The sequence below is a fragment of the Ptychodera flava genome, chromosome 6 (assembly GCF_041260155.1).
Source record: "Ptychodera flava strain L36383 chromosome 6, AS_Pfla_20210202, whole genome shotgun sequence".
Taxonomy (NCBI): Eukaryota; Metazoa; Hemichordata; class Enteropneusta; family Ptychoderidae; genus Ptychodera; species Ptychodera flava.
The window spans coordinates 23,416,399-23,432,573 of NC_091933.1; the positions used below are offsets into that span (position 1 = coordinate 23,416,399).

The following is a 16,175-nucleotide window of genomic DNA, read 5'->3' on the forward strand; positions in this document are numbered from 1 at the left end:
ATGTCATACATATGCACATTGATTTTTTTGTGATGCAATCCAATATGCCTGTATGGGGGCCCATTTTCCTTTTAAAAGTTCAGAATACATGTTACCATTGTATCCCCCTCCAACCCGTGCACATGAGGACCCGGTTTGAATTGGTCTTAAGTTGACATGCCCCTGCTTTTGTCTTGGTTCTTTCAGAGACTCACCGTATCGTACTGAACCAGATCCTCAGACAATCATCCACACCTCTTGGAGAGGGTCCCTTCTCCGTGCTAGTTGATTACACCCGTGTCCTTGACTTTGATGTCAAGAGGAGGTACTTCAGACAGGAACTTGAACGCATGGATGAGGGTATGAGAAGAGAGGACCTTGCAGTGCACATCAAGAGAGAAAACGTTTTTGAGGATTCGTTCCGAGAGCTGCACAGACGTTCAGCAGATGAGTGGAAGAACAGATTCTACATTGTGTATGAAGGAGAGGAAGGTCAAGATGCCGGTGGACTTCTCAGAGAGTGGTATCTCATTATTTCAAGGTTAGTTGGTCAGATTTGGTGTAATTCAACTTTTCATGTTCATAGTTTTATATGGAAAGATTAAAAGCACAAAGAGGTAAGACAAAAATACAATTTGTGTTCCTTTGAGAATGTGAAAAGAGTAATAATATTGTTAGTTGAAAAATATTGTCAATTCTCGGAAGTACTTAATACTTCACAGTTTTGCAGAAAGTAACTTTAATGATTCTTTCGGCCATGTAATACTATTACAACCATAACAGCTGCCTTTGACCTACAAAGAAAAGTTGGATGAAATGGTTAAATTTACAGTAATGTTGTACATCTGACTTTTTTTTCCTTTGTTCTTTGACCAATTCAGGGAAATCTTCAATCCAATGTATGCCTTATTCAAGTTATCACCAGGCGATAGAGTTACCTACATTCCCAACCCAGCCTCGCACTGCAATCCCAACCATCTGAGCTATTTCAAGTTTGTAGGCAGAGTCATTGCCAAAGCCATCTTTGATAACAAACTCTTGGAGTGTTACTTCTCAAGATCTTTCTACAAACACATTCTGGGAAAACTAGTCAAGTAAGTGTGTGCTGCTTGTGTATTAAAAATGTGGTTTTAATGAAAGAGGTTTGGGTATATATGGTGTGGAAAAGCATGTGCACGTGTCAATTTTTTAACCCGTGATGGTATGTTCTGTAATAAATTGGGATGTCTCAGTGAAAATTCAGAATTTGGCCTTGATGTGTCCTTCAAGGTTCATCTTATTCACCAAAGTAGCTGCAGAGGACATATATGTAAATTGTAATTTAAGGAGCTTGAAGTCTGGATCATTTTCCATTTGAAAATAGATGAAAAACCCTCAAAAGATGTTAAATAACAAATCTACATGAAAATTATAGTGCAGAATTTGCTTCTCTGATAATATACCAGACATCTCTTGCCAGTGCTGTTGATTTGAGAAGTTTATACTTGTCAGGTTTTACAACTTTCTGGCTTGGTAATAGTGACCGTAACATTTCTTGAAATTAGGTTTCACAGTCTACAAAGCTTGGAAGTCATGAAATACTGTCCGCAGCCATTGGAGGACAATACAAGATGTACCCATTAGAAATGTTCGCACTTACAATACCAATGCAAACATGTCACCAGATACCACATGACACAACGATGATTGTTTTCCATTTGATTGACTCAGGTACACAGACATGGAAAGTGAAGATTATGCATTCTACCAAGGATTGGTATTTCTCTTAGAACATGATGTGTCCGAGTTAGGATATGAGCTGACCTTCAGCACTGAAGTAAGTAATACTTTCCTTTGTCCAACACTTCAATAGTTTTATGGTAATGTTTTGACTGACATCTGTAGGTGAATTCTCGGTACCCTAAATACAAATTTGCCCCCAAAGTGAGTCATAAATGTCTCAGGCTGTCGACTGACTTTTCAATACGGCGGATTGCCACAGGTAAAAAACAAAGATCCCTAAAATACCAACATAATTGAAAAGATGCTGAGTTTTGCTAGTTTCATGAACAAACAGAACTTTCTGCAATGAAAATGATTACATTTGTGTTGGCAGTATTTATGAGATCACTATCTCAGACTCTTGCTTTTTACCCACAATGCATTTTAATATCCTTTAGTTTGCCCCCTTAGCACAAGCAAGAAGCTGTTGGCAGTTAGAGATGTAAATTCTTATCTGTCATAAAATGGACTTTTCTGTTCAATGATAAAACACAATTCCTACTGATAATAATTACTCTGGGTGGTCTTGATCCATTCCTGGTACACAGACAGTCACATGGTGATTTGTGTGTGTATCATTCTATCATGTACAAACCGTCTACACCTGTTCAGAGTTAGCAAGAGACAAGTATTTTGCTTTTCATGTACAGTTCAGTTATTTTATCATGATGCATCGATGACCATGCAAGTGCAGTGAGAGCAGTAAACTCACTTTTATATCCATTGTTGTTTCACTTTGATAGTTTTACTTTTTAATATCCACAATTGTCAATCAAGTAGTTGACGTCCCAAAGACATTTATCTGTTGTTTGTAATGCATATTTGGTGAATTTTCCTTCTTCTAGATTGAAGAATTTGGTGTTACTGAAGTTAGAGACTTGAAACCCAATGGTAGGAACATAGTTGTCACAAGGGAAAACAAACTTGAGTATGTCAACCTAGTGTGTCAAATGAAGATGACTGGAGCTATACGCAAACAGATTGACAGCTTTCTGGAAGGTTTCTACGACATCATCCCCAAGAGACTGATTTCAATATTTAATGAACAAGAGTTAGAGTTGCTCATCTCAGGACTTCCAACCATTGATATCGATGACTTGAAAAATAACACCGAATATCATAAATATCAAATCAACTCTCTACAGGTGAGTGCTGAAGATTTAAAATGAATTTTAGAGTATTTGTGTAGTTCAAATTCAAAATGAATAGAGTTTTATCAGATAAGGTGTAGATAAGGGTCAAATCAAAGTATATTTACAGAATATCTTGCACCTGATATCTTTTAAATCATTTGTTTCCTGAACATGAAATTCAGTCATGAGACCATCATCAATGTTCTTTGTGTATTTCAGATTCAGTGGTTCTGGAGAGCTCTCCGCTCCTTTGACCAGGCTGAAAGAGCAAAATTCCTGCAGTTTGTGACAGGTACTTCAAAAGTGCCTCTCCAGGGCTTTGCCACCCTGGAGGGCATGAATGGTCCTCAGAAATTCCAGATACACAGAGATGACAGATCTACCGACAGATTGCCAGTTGCACACACATGGTAAGTAACCATCTCATTCAGAGGGCAGATTTAACCTGTTCATCCCCATCTCTCAGTAAACAGGTCCACACTCACCATTGATAACAATAGGTTTTGGCTAAACCATGGTGGTGAAAGGGGGAACACACAGATATGATTTCTTGTTTTATCATCACAAACCCAGTGTCAGTCTGTTACTGTGTATGAATTTAAATATTATTTAAACGTGATATGAGATAAATATTATAAAGGATAAGTGGTTTCATTATTATATTTTTCAACTTTTATCTGATTTTCGTATAAGTAAGAATAACAAAAATTTGTTGGCAAAATGTAGTATTTGAAATTTAGATATGTCAAAGCAGAATTAAATCCGCCTGGTCAATGTATTCAAAATGTGTTCACAATCACTACCAATATATCCATAATCCTTCGCAATAAAAACTTAATGAATTCTTCTTTTAATGTCACACAGTTTCAACCAACTGGATTTGCCTGCATACGAGACGTACGACAAACTGAGGCATATGCTACTGCTGGCCTTCTATGAATGCACAGAGGGTTTTGGATTAGCCTAAATAACCATGCCGATAAAGCTGCCTTTTATACCAACGTGGAACAGCTGTACCATCTATCCGCTATAAACGTATATGAGTCCTTTCTCACTGGTGCAGTTTATTTCCCAACATTGGGTTGAGTCCACCAGAGAAATAAAGGATTTCTGTCTACTGTAATTTAATATTTTTGGAGACTTTTGAAGTACAGTAATGCTAACAGTCAAAGGCCTTAACAGGTGTTGAAAAACATTAAATTTTATAATGATGTGCCATTACCAGTGATCAGTAACGATGCATTCTGTCTAGTATGAGAACAAGTTTCAAATGCTATTTACAGTGTATTGTCTCCTCCCGTTCCCCTTGAAATGAAATTCATCAATGTTGATTGTAGAGTAATGACATGAAAGCTGTGTAACATAGGTGGGAGGTGCAAGGCCTGTGGCATTCTAAACACTAGTGAAAGTAAAGTTTTGATGACAGCATATTTTTTTTTGCATTGGAAGTGCAGTGGGGACGATTGAAACTTGTATCAAAGCCTTCCATGTTGGGAGAAAAGAAAGAGGATTTTGTATGTATTCTTTGCATCTCTTCCATCTGCATCATCATCATCACCAATGCTAGCACCGGTGAACAAGGGGATATGTGTCTTGCTGTGTACAAATAATTGCAAATTACTCGATTCTTAAAACTTAAAGATAAAAGTTAAAATAAAGTTAGTTTTCAATTATACTGTTTAATTTTTTTCTTCAATAAAAGATATGAAACCAGCAAAAAAGGATTTATTGGTCTCTGACTGACTAGACACAAGGTAACTGTAAGTTTTAATCAGACTTGTGTTACAACGTAGGTGGAAGATTGGTTTGTCAAGCCAGTGAGAATGGCTGGCTTAACATGTTAACTCACTGTGAAAAGTTTACAAGAGTGTATTATGTTGATTTTGCATACCAACCTTGCTGTAAAAATAAACTGAAAGATTATTAAAGGAGCTCTGTTATTGGATTTTCATGGATACGTATAAATGCACTTGTGTATGCGTGAGTGTTGAAAAGGCTGATGGCATACTGTCCGTGTGATGGCATACTCCACATATTCATTCACACAAAGCTACAACCATTGGCATTCTGGTGTATCGAAAAACTGATAAAAACAACAGTAAAATTGATGTGGTACAACAGTAAAATTGATGAGGTCAACGATTTTTAATTCCCATTTTATGAGGAAAGACTGTTTCACATTACACTGTTCAGGTTCAGTTATCAACTAAGCGGTTATACGAGGCACGGTCCCTCAATATAGGAACTGTGTATGAGGCTATCATAGAGGAATCAGCTCCATCTGCAAAAGTTGGTACATTGTCTATGAGGAGGTTAGACGCCGATGCCGGTGTGTGTGGATCGGGTGGTATTGTTTCAACTTTTGCAGATGGAGTTGAATCCTTTATGATTCACCCCACCCCCGGATTTTGCTGGCCAATCCCCGGCCATAATAACTGAACGCTACCTTACCATCCAGCTGACAGTGTTAACGAGATGCAGTCTCAAGAACAACAGTAAAATGAATGCGGTCAACGATTTTTAAATTACATTGACCACATTGTTGACCACACTGATTTTACTGTTCTTATCAGTTTTTTGATGCACTAAAATGCAAATAGTTGTAAATTTGCAAGTGGTTTCACGTTTCAAATGCCTTATTTTATTGCCATTGCAATTGTCATGTAGTAGTTTACAGGTTGACCTCAGGTGAATGATCATCTATTCCAATTCTCACGAAAAGAACCAACCACCCATCATAGTTCAGGCATGGATCAAGAATTTCTGAAACTATTACACCACATGTATAACCCCCACCCTCAGGGAGTATTACACCAGCTTTGGTCCCCAGCAGCCTCGGGGGATATTATGTATCTGTTCATGCTTTTGTATTGATAATGTGTTGTAATTCCAGGGAAGTGTAATTCAGCAATTCCATTGACAGAGGTTGATCTAGTTAATTTTCCAGATGCCAAGAACCATGTTTAGATTTTTTCTATGGGTACAAATTCCCCCCATCAGTGTGCCATTCGGACTGAATATGCTTAAAGATTACTTGAAACTCATAATTATTGTACATTCCATCTACAATGAACCAGGCCAAGTATTAGGTCTTTCCACAAATTAATTCTCTGCAAACAACCGAGTGTTTGTACAGGGGACAGTAAAAAGCGACTTTGTGTGGTTATTCAAATATGTGTACTTTCACATGATCCTAATGTAAACAATCATAACAAAATTCAAATTGCAGCATTTGCCAGTATCTAAACTTTGAGAAAACATACACTTTAATGGGGTTTTGAGCGGAGCTTTTGCAGAGAATTGTTTGGCTTGGCCCAATACTTGTCCCAAATCCTTAAAGGGAGGGGTCATCTGAAATGTGCTCAAAGGCATGCGGAACCATATGACCAACAAATTTAAACATTGTGCCAAACATACTTTTGCAATCGATGAAAGTTACAACATGTTTGTCATTATATATGCTTTAAAACATTCAGATTGATTTCATCGTTCATTCTCAGCTGGCTTTCACTGTAAAAGTTCAGCTATGTTGACATGATGCATCTAGGAATTGTGCGTGAAATGCCCCGTTTGCAAACAAGAAAGGCCAACAAGTGCAGTTCCAACCTTACCCTTCCCTGTAAATGAAATGTCATCAAAACACCACATGCAAATGGTTGCTTTAGGCCAAGAAAATAAAAAGTTTGTTTCTCATCCTTTCGCATGTCAATTCAGACCCGCCGCCAACCTTTTTTAAAATTTAAAAAATGCAAAAATATGGGCAACAGTAGTGCATAACAAAGTGCTGTATAAAACTGAACGGTAAACAAAATAATTGACATTAAAATTCCATTCAGAACTGTACACATATGTTAGTGTTATAGTCAACAGTCAAAACTGCATCGCTGCACTAAAAGTCAAACCGCAGAACTCTTGCTCTACAAAAATACTACAGTAACACTGCTGTGCAATTATCTCTATGTGCATTCCTATGTTGTTTTCATGTTTTATCGGCGCTCTTGTTGATTGAAGACAAAAAAAATTTAGAGTGAAATAAAAACCCGCGTCACTGCATCATTTTTGAAATATGTCTAGGATGAGCAACACACTTTTTATTTTTCAGGGTTTAGAGACACCTTGGGCATCTGCTCTACGGACAGCCTGCGCCCTGTAATGCCAAGGCAATATTAATCGTCGCCAGGCAGATTTGTGACACACTGAATAAGTTGCAGTCGTTTACAATTTTTTTTAATGCCAATTCCTCAGTTGTGTTTAATGAGGGTAGGTGTGTTCTAAGTTCCTAAAGGCATTTATTAACTTTGAAAAATGATCACACTATGATAATTGTTTTCAAAGGTCAACCTGAATTTGATTCAGTTGTATTTCCAAAAAATTAAACTGATATTTGATGACAGTTTTCAGTTAATCCATTGCACCAAAGTAGTGAAGCAGTCGAGCTTAATTTGCTGCCTTGGAAGTATATTTTGAACCCGGGACTGAATAGAACTCACTTATTCAACTGGTGTATGGTGCAGGAGCAGAAATTTTCAAATGTTTCACATCACTTTTGTACGAATTCAGTGGTCTGGCCAGTGACCCCCCCCCCCCCCCCTTACAAACTAGAGATAGTCTTATGTCAACCCCTAGACTGGGATTATTGTGTAAGTTTTAGGCTGACGAAAACGTGTTTGTATAAAATCCCAGCTGTAAATGTCGACTAAAATGGCACCTGGTCACGTGACAGGTCACAGTGTGTTCAGGTTTGGTGACACTCACCCATCCATGTCAGCGGCCTATCTCACTCTGTTGTAAAGATCACGCCATACATTTTACAAAATGTTTATGATATATTTATTGGTTTGCTTATTTTTTTGTGTTTTTGTAAACTCAATATCACAAAATTGCTTCAATTCCCAACATGTTCAACACCAATCGAAAGGGATAGCAACCTCATACAGCCCCAGCTATGTGAAGATGTTCAATTTGTATGGCAATGCCAGAATCTGTGAAGTCTTCATCAGTTCGTCCTATTTTAAATAATACTACAAAATGACTGGAGGGTACCACGTTTTTCTCTCGTACTTTGAATAGGTCCCGCTCGACGATACATCGTCTCTGAAGCTTACCAGTCCAAACCCCATAGAGAAAATGCTTAATTACATGATTGGGAAACTCTATATATTCGAAAAACTGTTTTATTGACATGTGCTTCAAACGTGATAAAGATTTTTTTCCCTCGGGAGATTTTGAAATCGCCATAATCATCTGTATTCAAAAGACTGAAAATTACCGAATCTTCAACATTCAGACTTCACAGGTTATTTTAAAGTCTCCCTGGCAGGGATCACCCCAAACATATTCCACTCCTCGCTAGGCATTTCTCGGCGCACGAGGGTAGTTGCTTGCTCCCTTGGAGGGTTTTGCGATCACCTCACCACATGTGACCAAAGTATATTCTTCGATTTTGCAATCTCTTCACCATCAACGCGACAGACTACTAAAGTGTACTCCTTCGATTTCATTTACACTGGTATGATACTTACAAATCCACATTCTTGGGAGTTTGTCTACGGTCACACCTATTAACCATGCAAGGGATAGGTAGGAACATAAATTTACTACGACTCTCACAACTTCAAACTACACAATAGGTAAATCTCTATACCTGATTTCAGCAGTGACATAGTTTGTGTCTCTGATACCCTTTAAAATCTGTAAACGAAATATGTTTTTAGGGTTTTTACGCAGCCATAATGCCCGATCATATCGCAAGGGCAGAAACTTCCAAACTGGCAAATAAAAGTCAAGTGAAAATTTAGTGGTTTTTTTTAACAATCTTATAAAACTTTTGCTCAAGGTAATGCTCTTTAATAGTGTGGGGCTCGACAGCCACAGTTGGGATATCCCACAAAATATGGTATTCGTTCATTTTTTTTAAAGTTCCACAACATTTCTTGTCGAAATCTGACGCTATGCAATTATTCATCATAGTCGTTCTGCACAGCGGTACGATGAGATGTTAGAAAATGATAACTTGAAACCAAACTAAAGATAACTGCAGTTAAAGATGACAAAACTCTAAGCTTTTCAAGAGGATATTTCAATGTGTTCGTATGTCTTTCCTCGTCTTGGCATGATGTAAAACCTATTACATGCCGTAAAGTATAAATCTACAACCACAAGTTTACCAGTATAGTGGTTTGCACATTCTGTTTGATTCCAAATCGCTCGCAATTGATCAAAAAATTACTAGGTCAATTTTAAATATCAAATACAAGGGAACACCACTAACTTTGAACATTTGTGCTGTGAGATTTTGGAATGTTCTACAAATTTTATTTGAAAAAAACTGGCTATAGAAGTACAAGTAGCTCATACATATGTATCATATCTAACGTATTTGGCTGATAGAACTATTTACACATGTGAACGGAAAGGCTATCGAAAAGTAAGCATTATTGACTTTTTAAAGTAAAACTGATACAGTTTTCATTGTATCTACAATTGCTACAATCTGACCACAGACTGATTTATTTGACAAATCATACCCATCACCAGTTAAAGAATTTACATTGTTGAAAAAACATACACTTTTCAATTTCTTTATTATGTCGGGTTCATCAGGTCATATTTTATTTACTTGATCTAAAAATACGCTGTTGTTGAGAGAGAGAGAGAGAGAGAGAGAGAGAGAGAGAGAGAGAGAGAGAGAGAGAGAGAGAGAGACAGACAGACAGACAGACAGACAGACAGACAGACAGACGAGAGAGAGAGAGAGAGAGAGAGAGAGAGAGAGAGAGAGAGAGAGAGAGAGAGAGCGTTTAGATTTTCATGGACACATGAAATGTTTCCCCGTTTGGGTGGGGATGTACCGTCTTTGGCTGAGTATATCCAAACTTTTGATTAATCACGTGAGTTAAGGTAGTAGGTGCCTCAAAAATGAAAGACTTAAATTTTTGTTTAAATGTTCCTCGGTGAATCTTTCAACTTTTCTCGTACTTAATCAAGAAAAAACCAGGGGTCACCCTTTGGTACCGTAACAAACAAATTGCCAAACATTTACCGATATTTGAAATCCAAAATGGCCGCCATCCCTAACTCTTTTGGGAAAAGAAAATTTTCGATCGTCAAAAGTTTTAAGGCGGTAACAATTTTTATTTATTCAAGAGCTTTAAAATGAGCCCCACAAGTGGTAGACCAAAGAAGTATTGAAAAAGTTTGAGAGTCAAAATATCTATACCCGAGGCGCATTTTACCTTGACAGGGTAGGGAAAAGCATACTTCGTTCGTATGGGTGTAACGTCTGAACATTGAGCCAAAAATGAGTACAAAAGTGCACAAACTCGATGTGTAATCATCCCCACTCATCACTAATAGTTGTTCTGCAGACCCTATCACCAACGCCAATTATTACCTCCCATTGGGCGCCCTTGGTTTTGGGCTGGTGGCTTCCACTGATTTTGAGCAGGCCATTGCTGACCACCTGGTCTCCATTGACCACCCTGACCACCACTAGGTGGTTTCCACTGACCAGGAACCTGTCCACCACCAGGGGGTTTCCATTGGCCGGGAGCTTGTCCACCGCTTGGAGGTTTCCACTGGCTAGGAGGTTTTCCACCACTGGGTGGTTTCCAACCACCCTGGTTTGCCGGTGGTTTCCATTGTTGTGGGCCTTTCTGTCCATTTTGATTCCACTGACCACCACTTGGTGGTTTCCATTGAGTGCCTCCACCACTTGGTGGTTTCCATTGTCCTCCCTGGTTTGCTGGAGGCTTCCATTGCCCACCTCCACCAGGTTTCCACTGGCCTTGGTTTTGTTGTCCCCCACCGCTAGGTGGCTTTTGACCTCCAGCAGGCGGCTTCCCCTGGCTTCCACCCGGTTTCTGACCACCTGGGGGAGACCCACCCTTATTCTGTGGCTGCGCAGGGGCAGGTTTCTGGACCTGGGGACCCCCAGGAGGCTTTGGTATTTGCCCATTGGCGTTTATCGCCGAAGCGTCGCCCGACGGTGACACCATATCATGAATGTAAAATGTGTCAAGTCCCAAAGCTGTACGTTCCCTGGCTATATGATACGTCCACCAAGAGTTCGAGACTCCAATGAACAACTTCGCACCTGGAACACAGAAGAACATTCTTATGTTACATCACAGTCACTCCACAGCTAGTAAAAGAGGGTTCATGAAATTCACATATTACAATACCAAATTTCCTATTCCAGAGTTGGATAATAAAAGGATAAGTTGCAGTGGGCTTTGGGTGATGTCAAGAAAGTCAAACGGTTTAAACCCTCACAAGCGTGTTTCGACGATCAGGTCATGAATTTGAATTTTCAGCGTTTTCATAGTATACCATCAGCTTTCTGTGCGCAATCGTGGTGGTTCCCTCACTAAACACTATAACATGTACTTCTGGAACACGAAGAGACAAACTAACACTTGATAACACTAAACTTGATCTCCGCTTTCATAATAAATGTGTCCCTGTTGCACAATTGAACCGCTGTGAAAACGAGTTGACAAGGTGAAGTTTGGCAGTGAAGGGAGACTTACGTGTGCATATCTCCTGTTCTACGAGAGAGAGTAAATCCTCATCGGCTTTGAGAAGCGATGCATAAGGCGTGTCGAGTTCGTAAAGGTTGGAAAACGTCTTGATGCCTTTCATGTTGATGGATAGGTCTCTCATGTGAGCCTTCAAAGAGACGAAACAATCTTACATGAGATATACCGATAGCCATCTCTTCACCTTCCTCCAAGTGATAAACTAATCCAATAAATAATATTTCTGAAATACATTGATCGTGCCACCCTGCCAGTAAATTGACTATCTTTGATTTTTAATCCCAATTTGATCGCGATGGTTAAGTTCACTGCGGGCCTAAGGATTTGGTGATGTAGAGGTATTACCTAAGGTCTGGTATACTGCTTCAAGTGATTCAAGGATAGATCGACATAAAGGCCGGAACAACTCCACAAAATCGATTGCAGATGTTGTCTGTCATAAGGGGGATAAGCCTATGAAATATACTTGTCATGTATTAAAGGGTAGAACGGGAGGGAGAGAAACACTGCCCGGCCCGAACCCTTTCCTGAAAGAACAAATGAAATCTTGAAAGAAACGCAAGTAAAATGCCCTATCATCAAGACTCGCTTCTCATGGTTGACGGTTTTCAATTGTGGTCGCATATACGCACAAAGATTTCTGCTGATACCCACCAATATAGTGTCTGGTGAAAACGCAGCGTAGGCACAATCAAGCTGGTGTTTCTCCATGACACTGATCAAGATACTGCTTATATTTCGTGAAGGAAGTGGACTGGCAAGACACAGGGGTCGTCGCTCCTTTGGCATCACTGTTTCACACCTGTGATGAATGGAACAAAAACGAAAGTGAACATGAAAGAGATTTATACAAGAGAGGTGTCATGATTTCAAAAAGAGATACAGACTAGTCAGGAGACTGATAGAGTAACGAACTGTATGTGAAAGAGATCAACATTTGCTGTTGTCGTTATTGTTTTTGATTTGTTCGTTTGTCTTGTTTTGTTTGCTTATTTGTCGTTTGGTGTTTTGTTTATCTGGCTGTCGTCTGCTGGTCGGGTGTCTGGCTGACAATCATGCACGGCTGAGTGGAAACATGTACATCTCAAACTATACCACACTAACTATTTATCTTTTGCAGCTGTAACTAAATGAAACGTATATGGATTATATCACAATATGTGATTGGTAGCAGATGCAACGTAAATCATTTTTATAGTTTTGATGGCAAAATTATTATGTTTTGTTAGATAAGGGCGATAATTGTATTTATGCAATTTTATAAATGAACAATTTTTACACATCATCGAGTTTTCGCAAAGTGGAACAAGCACCTCTCATAAAACTCTACGGCTGAGAAGCATACGACATGTATGATTCCGTAAACTTTTCTTAATTTCAATTTTAATGCTTACAAACCCATCAAAAAACAGCAAACTTTAGCCAAATCGTTGCACTATGTTCAAAATACGACAGTTTAAGGTCCGAAATATTTTTTTTATTCGGCATTTACAAGAGAATGCCTGGATGTGGGGACTACTGTGCCCGCACTCTGCAATCGTTCTTTTATGTGAAATCACTTGTAGTTTAATGTTTCCAGCTTTTCATTTGTACAATTTTTCACCCTCAAAATGTACGCTCTCGTGAAATTTAATTCTAAAATTCCATGCTCGCATATAAATGTTAGTAATTGTTCTCCTTTGCCTGTAATGTATTTTACCGATGACATATTTAACCGTTACGGTTAATAAGTTAGTTGCAGTTCTTATTCCGACGTGTTATCTTACTCAAATGTAAATGTAAAAGAGATAAAAAATGTGAAGATGTGATTAAATCATGTCTATGAAACTCTAGGTCCTAAAAGTGTTCAAAGGTGATGTAATATGGATTTGTTGAGCCTATCTCCTATAAATTTTGATTTAATTTATAACGTGGTAGTAACCACTTACCAGATGCTGTTCATAAATCATTATGCTGCCGACTAAAATTTAAATACCATGTTTAGAAATTGCCTGATGCGAACCAAAGATATGTTTTAGCCAACAGCAACTGATTGTAAACCTAATCAAATTCAAACACTTACCATATTTTCTTGAGGTCATCATTCATACTCCAATGAATTCCAAGGAATGGGCAATCTTTGAAGAGTGCGTTGACGAATGTTGTGGCAATGGCCTGGATATGTTTAGCCCTCGTCAGATGAGAGTCGATGGTCTTGAGCTTGCTCTCCTCGAAGACAGGAGCTGGAAGTGTCGCTACGTTGTGAGGCCAGTAGATTCCGAGGCATCTATTCTTGTCGGTCTCACTGATTTTTGTGAGACTCTCAGTGGCCGTCTTTGGCACAAAGCTCATCCCGGGAAACTTCACACCATAGATCAGTCCCAACCTTAGTCGCACAGTTTCATATACTTTCTGGTAATCTGCCGGCGTGCTCTTTCCCTTAAGCTTAGGAGGTCCATGGACGGTCACTCCTAGATTATTGTCGCAGTCTTTCTTAAACTGCTCAACGCTGGCCACAGGTATGATTTCGCTAAGCTTCTCGATGTCAAAAGTTTCGTTGAAAAGCATTCTCTCGCTGATACTGTTCATGTGATGTGGAAAGAAGTGGGACAGCACTATTGCTCTGTTGTGTTTCATGGCAAAACCTATGGCTGTTTTGAGACTGTTGTACTGGTAATTAGGACCTCCGACTCCCAGTCGAAACATCGGGAACAGATACCTTGGATGTGTGTCTTCTACGTTCAGAAGTTTCCCATTTTCCATGATGAATCGTTCTGGTAGAGGAGTGGTGTGTGGCGGTGTGACGTAGGGAATCGCCTGCGGTTGTGGCATTCCCACGGGAAGACCTGGCATTCCTCCAGTAAGATCTGGCATTCCTACAGGAAGATCTGGCATTCCTCCAGTAAGATCTGGCATTCCTACCGGAAGATCTGGCATTCCAACGGGCAGATCTGGCATTCCAACGGGAAGATCTGGCATTCCAACGGGAAGATCTGGCAGCTTCGGGCCTTCGGGAATGTGACCATAAGGCATCAACGGCCGCTCTGTAGGGACCTTGTCTCCCTGTAAAGGTATCATAACATCTTTAAATTCACTGGGTACTCCAGCAGATACATCATTTTGTGCTGGACTTTGTACCTCCTGCACTGAAGGTCCACCCAAACCTAGCCCCAACCCAAGATCCAGCCCTGAAGTACTGTCATTCTGGCCGGGTTGCTGTTGTGCTGGAGACCCTTCAAGGCCAAGACCAAATCCGAGGTCTAGTCCCCCGGGGATGTCATTCTGAGCAGGGCTTTGTTGATCTTGGACTGGAGCCCCTTCCAGTCCTAACCCAAGCCCAAAATCATCTGTATCTTCTCCGAGAAGGCCCTGATCTGGTGCTCCCGTCGGAATAAATGCCGAAGTAAGCCTCATTTCACCTGCTGTGAACATGCCTTCAACAGACGGGGATGTTAACCAACCGCCATCAACATCGTCTTCTTCTTTCAGTTCTGTGTCCTGAAACTCGTCAAGCTCTTCTACTCCTTCGGTTTTTTCATCCATGTTACCTTCACCCAACCAATCTGTCAGCAAGTCTTCAGTCTTTTCATCTGTGTCACCATCACCTAACCATTCTGTCAATAAATCTTCGTCTACGTTCTCTAATTCCCCCATCTCCCCTACCTCGCCCGTTTCCCCATCACCCTTATCTGTCTCCCCCTCAAAACCCGGGAACAATAGTGTATAATCGTCTGGAGTTTCCTCATTTTCTAATGTCCCAAAGTCTCCTTCCTCCTCACCTCCCGACAAAAGTGGGGGCAACCCTTCTTGCGCTTGTCCGAAAGTGTCCTCTAATTCTTCCTTTATCAATAAGTCATCGCCCGGTTGCTGTGATGTGAGTAGGTAAGGTCCGTCCCCCTGGTCTTGAATGCCAGTTGAAAATTGTGGCGGGAAGGTAAATGTAATCATGTTGTCGCCAGTATCAAGGAGATCGTCTGGAGGTTGCTATAGGAAGAGAAAACACAGGAATTGAATAGAATCATTGGATGAATTTGATCTGTTCTATGGGCTTTGTGGTTCTACTTTGTTTGTTTGTTTGTTTGTTTGTTTTTGGGATTTTTTTTGCTTAATTTTGGATCGATTGTTTTACAAGAGACACGACCGCGCCCCCTATCACATCACCGGGAAGAGAGGAGGAGCGAGGAGGGACAGAAGGGGTAACCCTGATGAACCCGTATACACCATTGCATAACAGCATAGGAGAAGAGGTATCGGCTGACATCCCCGATGCTCAGACGCAGGTCACGTGTGCTAGGTGAAACGAGGCCAGGTTGGTGACATGTACTGGGTTAAATGAGGCAAACTCCGACAGAAGCACCAGATCGTAGAAGATATCGAGGCCTTCGAGGAAAGTAAACATACATGAAAGACATGAGGAAACACAAATTGAATTCACAAAAATACTGGGCTATCACAACTGTGTATAGCCCATTTATTACATCGTATTTCAACCAACACTCATTCGTCCTAATTACACGAAATTACCTTAACTAAACACGAAATACTAACACTGTGACGGTGTTACTGACTGGTTTTCCATGTATTAAACATGTTAGTGCGGAGAACGAAGCTATATAACATTGCTGAGCAGCTGTTCATACATGCCAAGTGTTTGTAAAAGAGTTTAATTCTTTTGGCAATGTAATGACGTACATCTCAAAGTCTACATTCTGCATGCCCCTCCCCGCTATCTCCACTTTTACCTACAATTGATTCATCATCTTACTGGTGTCAAAGTAACTTG

General features: G+C 39.9%; 2 protein-coding genes across 3 annotated transcripts in view; one reads left to right on the forward strand and one right to left on the reverse strand.

The window, feature by feature from the left end:
- LOC139135208 (E3 ubiquitin-protein ligase HUWE1-like) overlaps positions 1–4,804 on the forward strand; it is a 75,422-nt gene extending 70,618 nt beyond the window's left edge. The window contains 6 exon segments of the mRNA XM_070702482.1: positions 187–520; positions 861–1,073; positions 1,690–1,795; positions 2,586–2,885; positions 3,093–3,283; positions 3,738–4,804. Of these exon segments, the coding sequence (XP_070558583.1) occupies positions 187–520; positions 861–1,073; positions 1,690–1,795; positions 2,586–2,885; positions 3,093–3,283; positions 3,738–3,840 (1,247 nt within the window). The 3' untranslated portion in view covers positions 3,841–4,804.
- Positions 4,805–9,161: 4,357 nt separating this feature from the next.
- Positions 9,162–15,442, reverse strand: LOC139135209 (uncharacterized). Of its 2 annotated transcripts, XM_070702484.1 has the most exons (5): positions 13,476–15,442; positions 12,068–12,215; positions 11,405–11,543; positions 10,267–10,968; positions 9,162–9,508 (listed from the first exon to the last, which is right to left on the reverse strand). In XM_070702484.1, exons 1-5 carry the CDS (start codon positions 15,338–15,340, stop codon positions 9,498–9,500), a joined length of 2,865 nt encoding a protein of 954 aa, XP_070558585.1. In that variant the 5' UTR covers positions 15,341–15,442; the 3' UTR covers positions 9,162–9,497. The 2 variants fall into 2 exon arrangements, with proteins under 2 accessions (XP_070558585.1, XP_070558584.1); XM_070702483.1 differs by lacking the exon at positions 9,162–9,508 and having other exon boundaries at positions 9,991–10,968; positions 13,476–15,441.
- Between the last annotated feature and the right edge of the window lie 733 nt (positions 15,443–16,175).

Excerpts from the sequence above, each read along its gene's own strand:
- LOC139135209 (XM_070702483.1), bottom strand. The coding sequence starts at position 15,340 with ATGATTACATTTACCTTCCCGCCACAATTTTCAACTGGCATTCAAGAC. Across the intron at positions 12,216-13,475 it reads GATGACCTCAAGAAAATATG|GTGTGAAACAGTGATGCCAA; the intron begins GTAAGTGTTTGA and ends CATTCATCACAG. Across the intron at positions 11,544-12,067 it reads TTTCACCAGACACTATATTG|GCTCACATGAGAGACCTATC; the intron begins GTGGGTATCAGC and ends GTCTCTTTGAAG.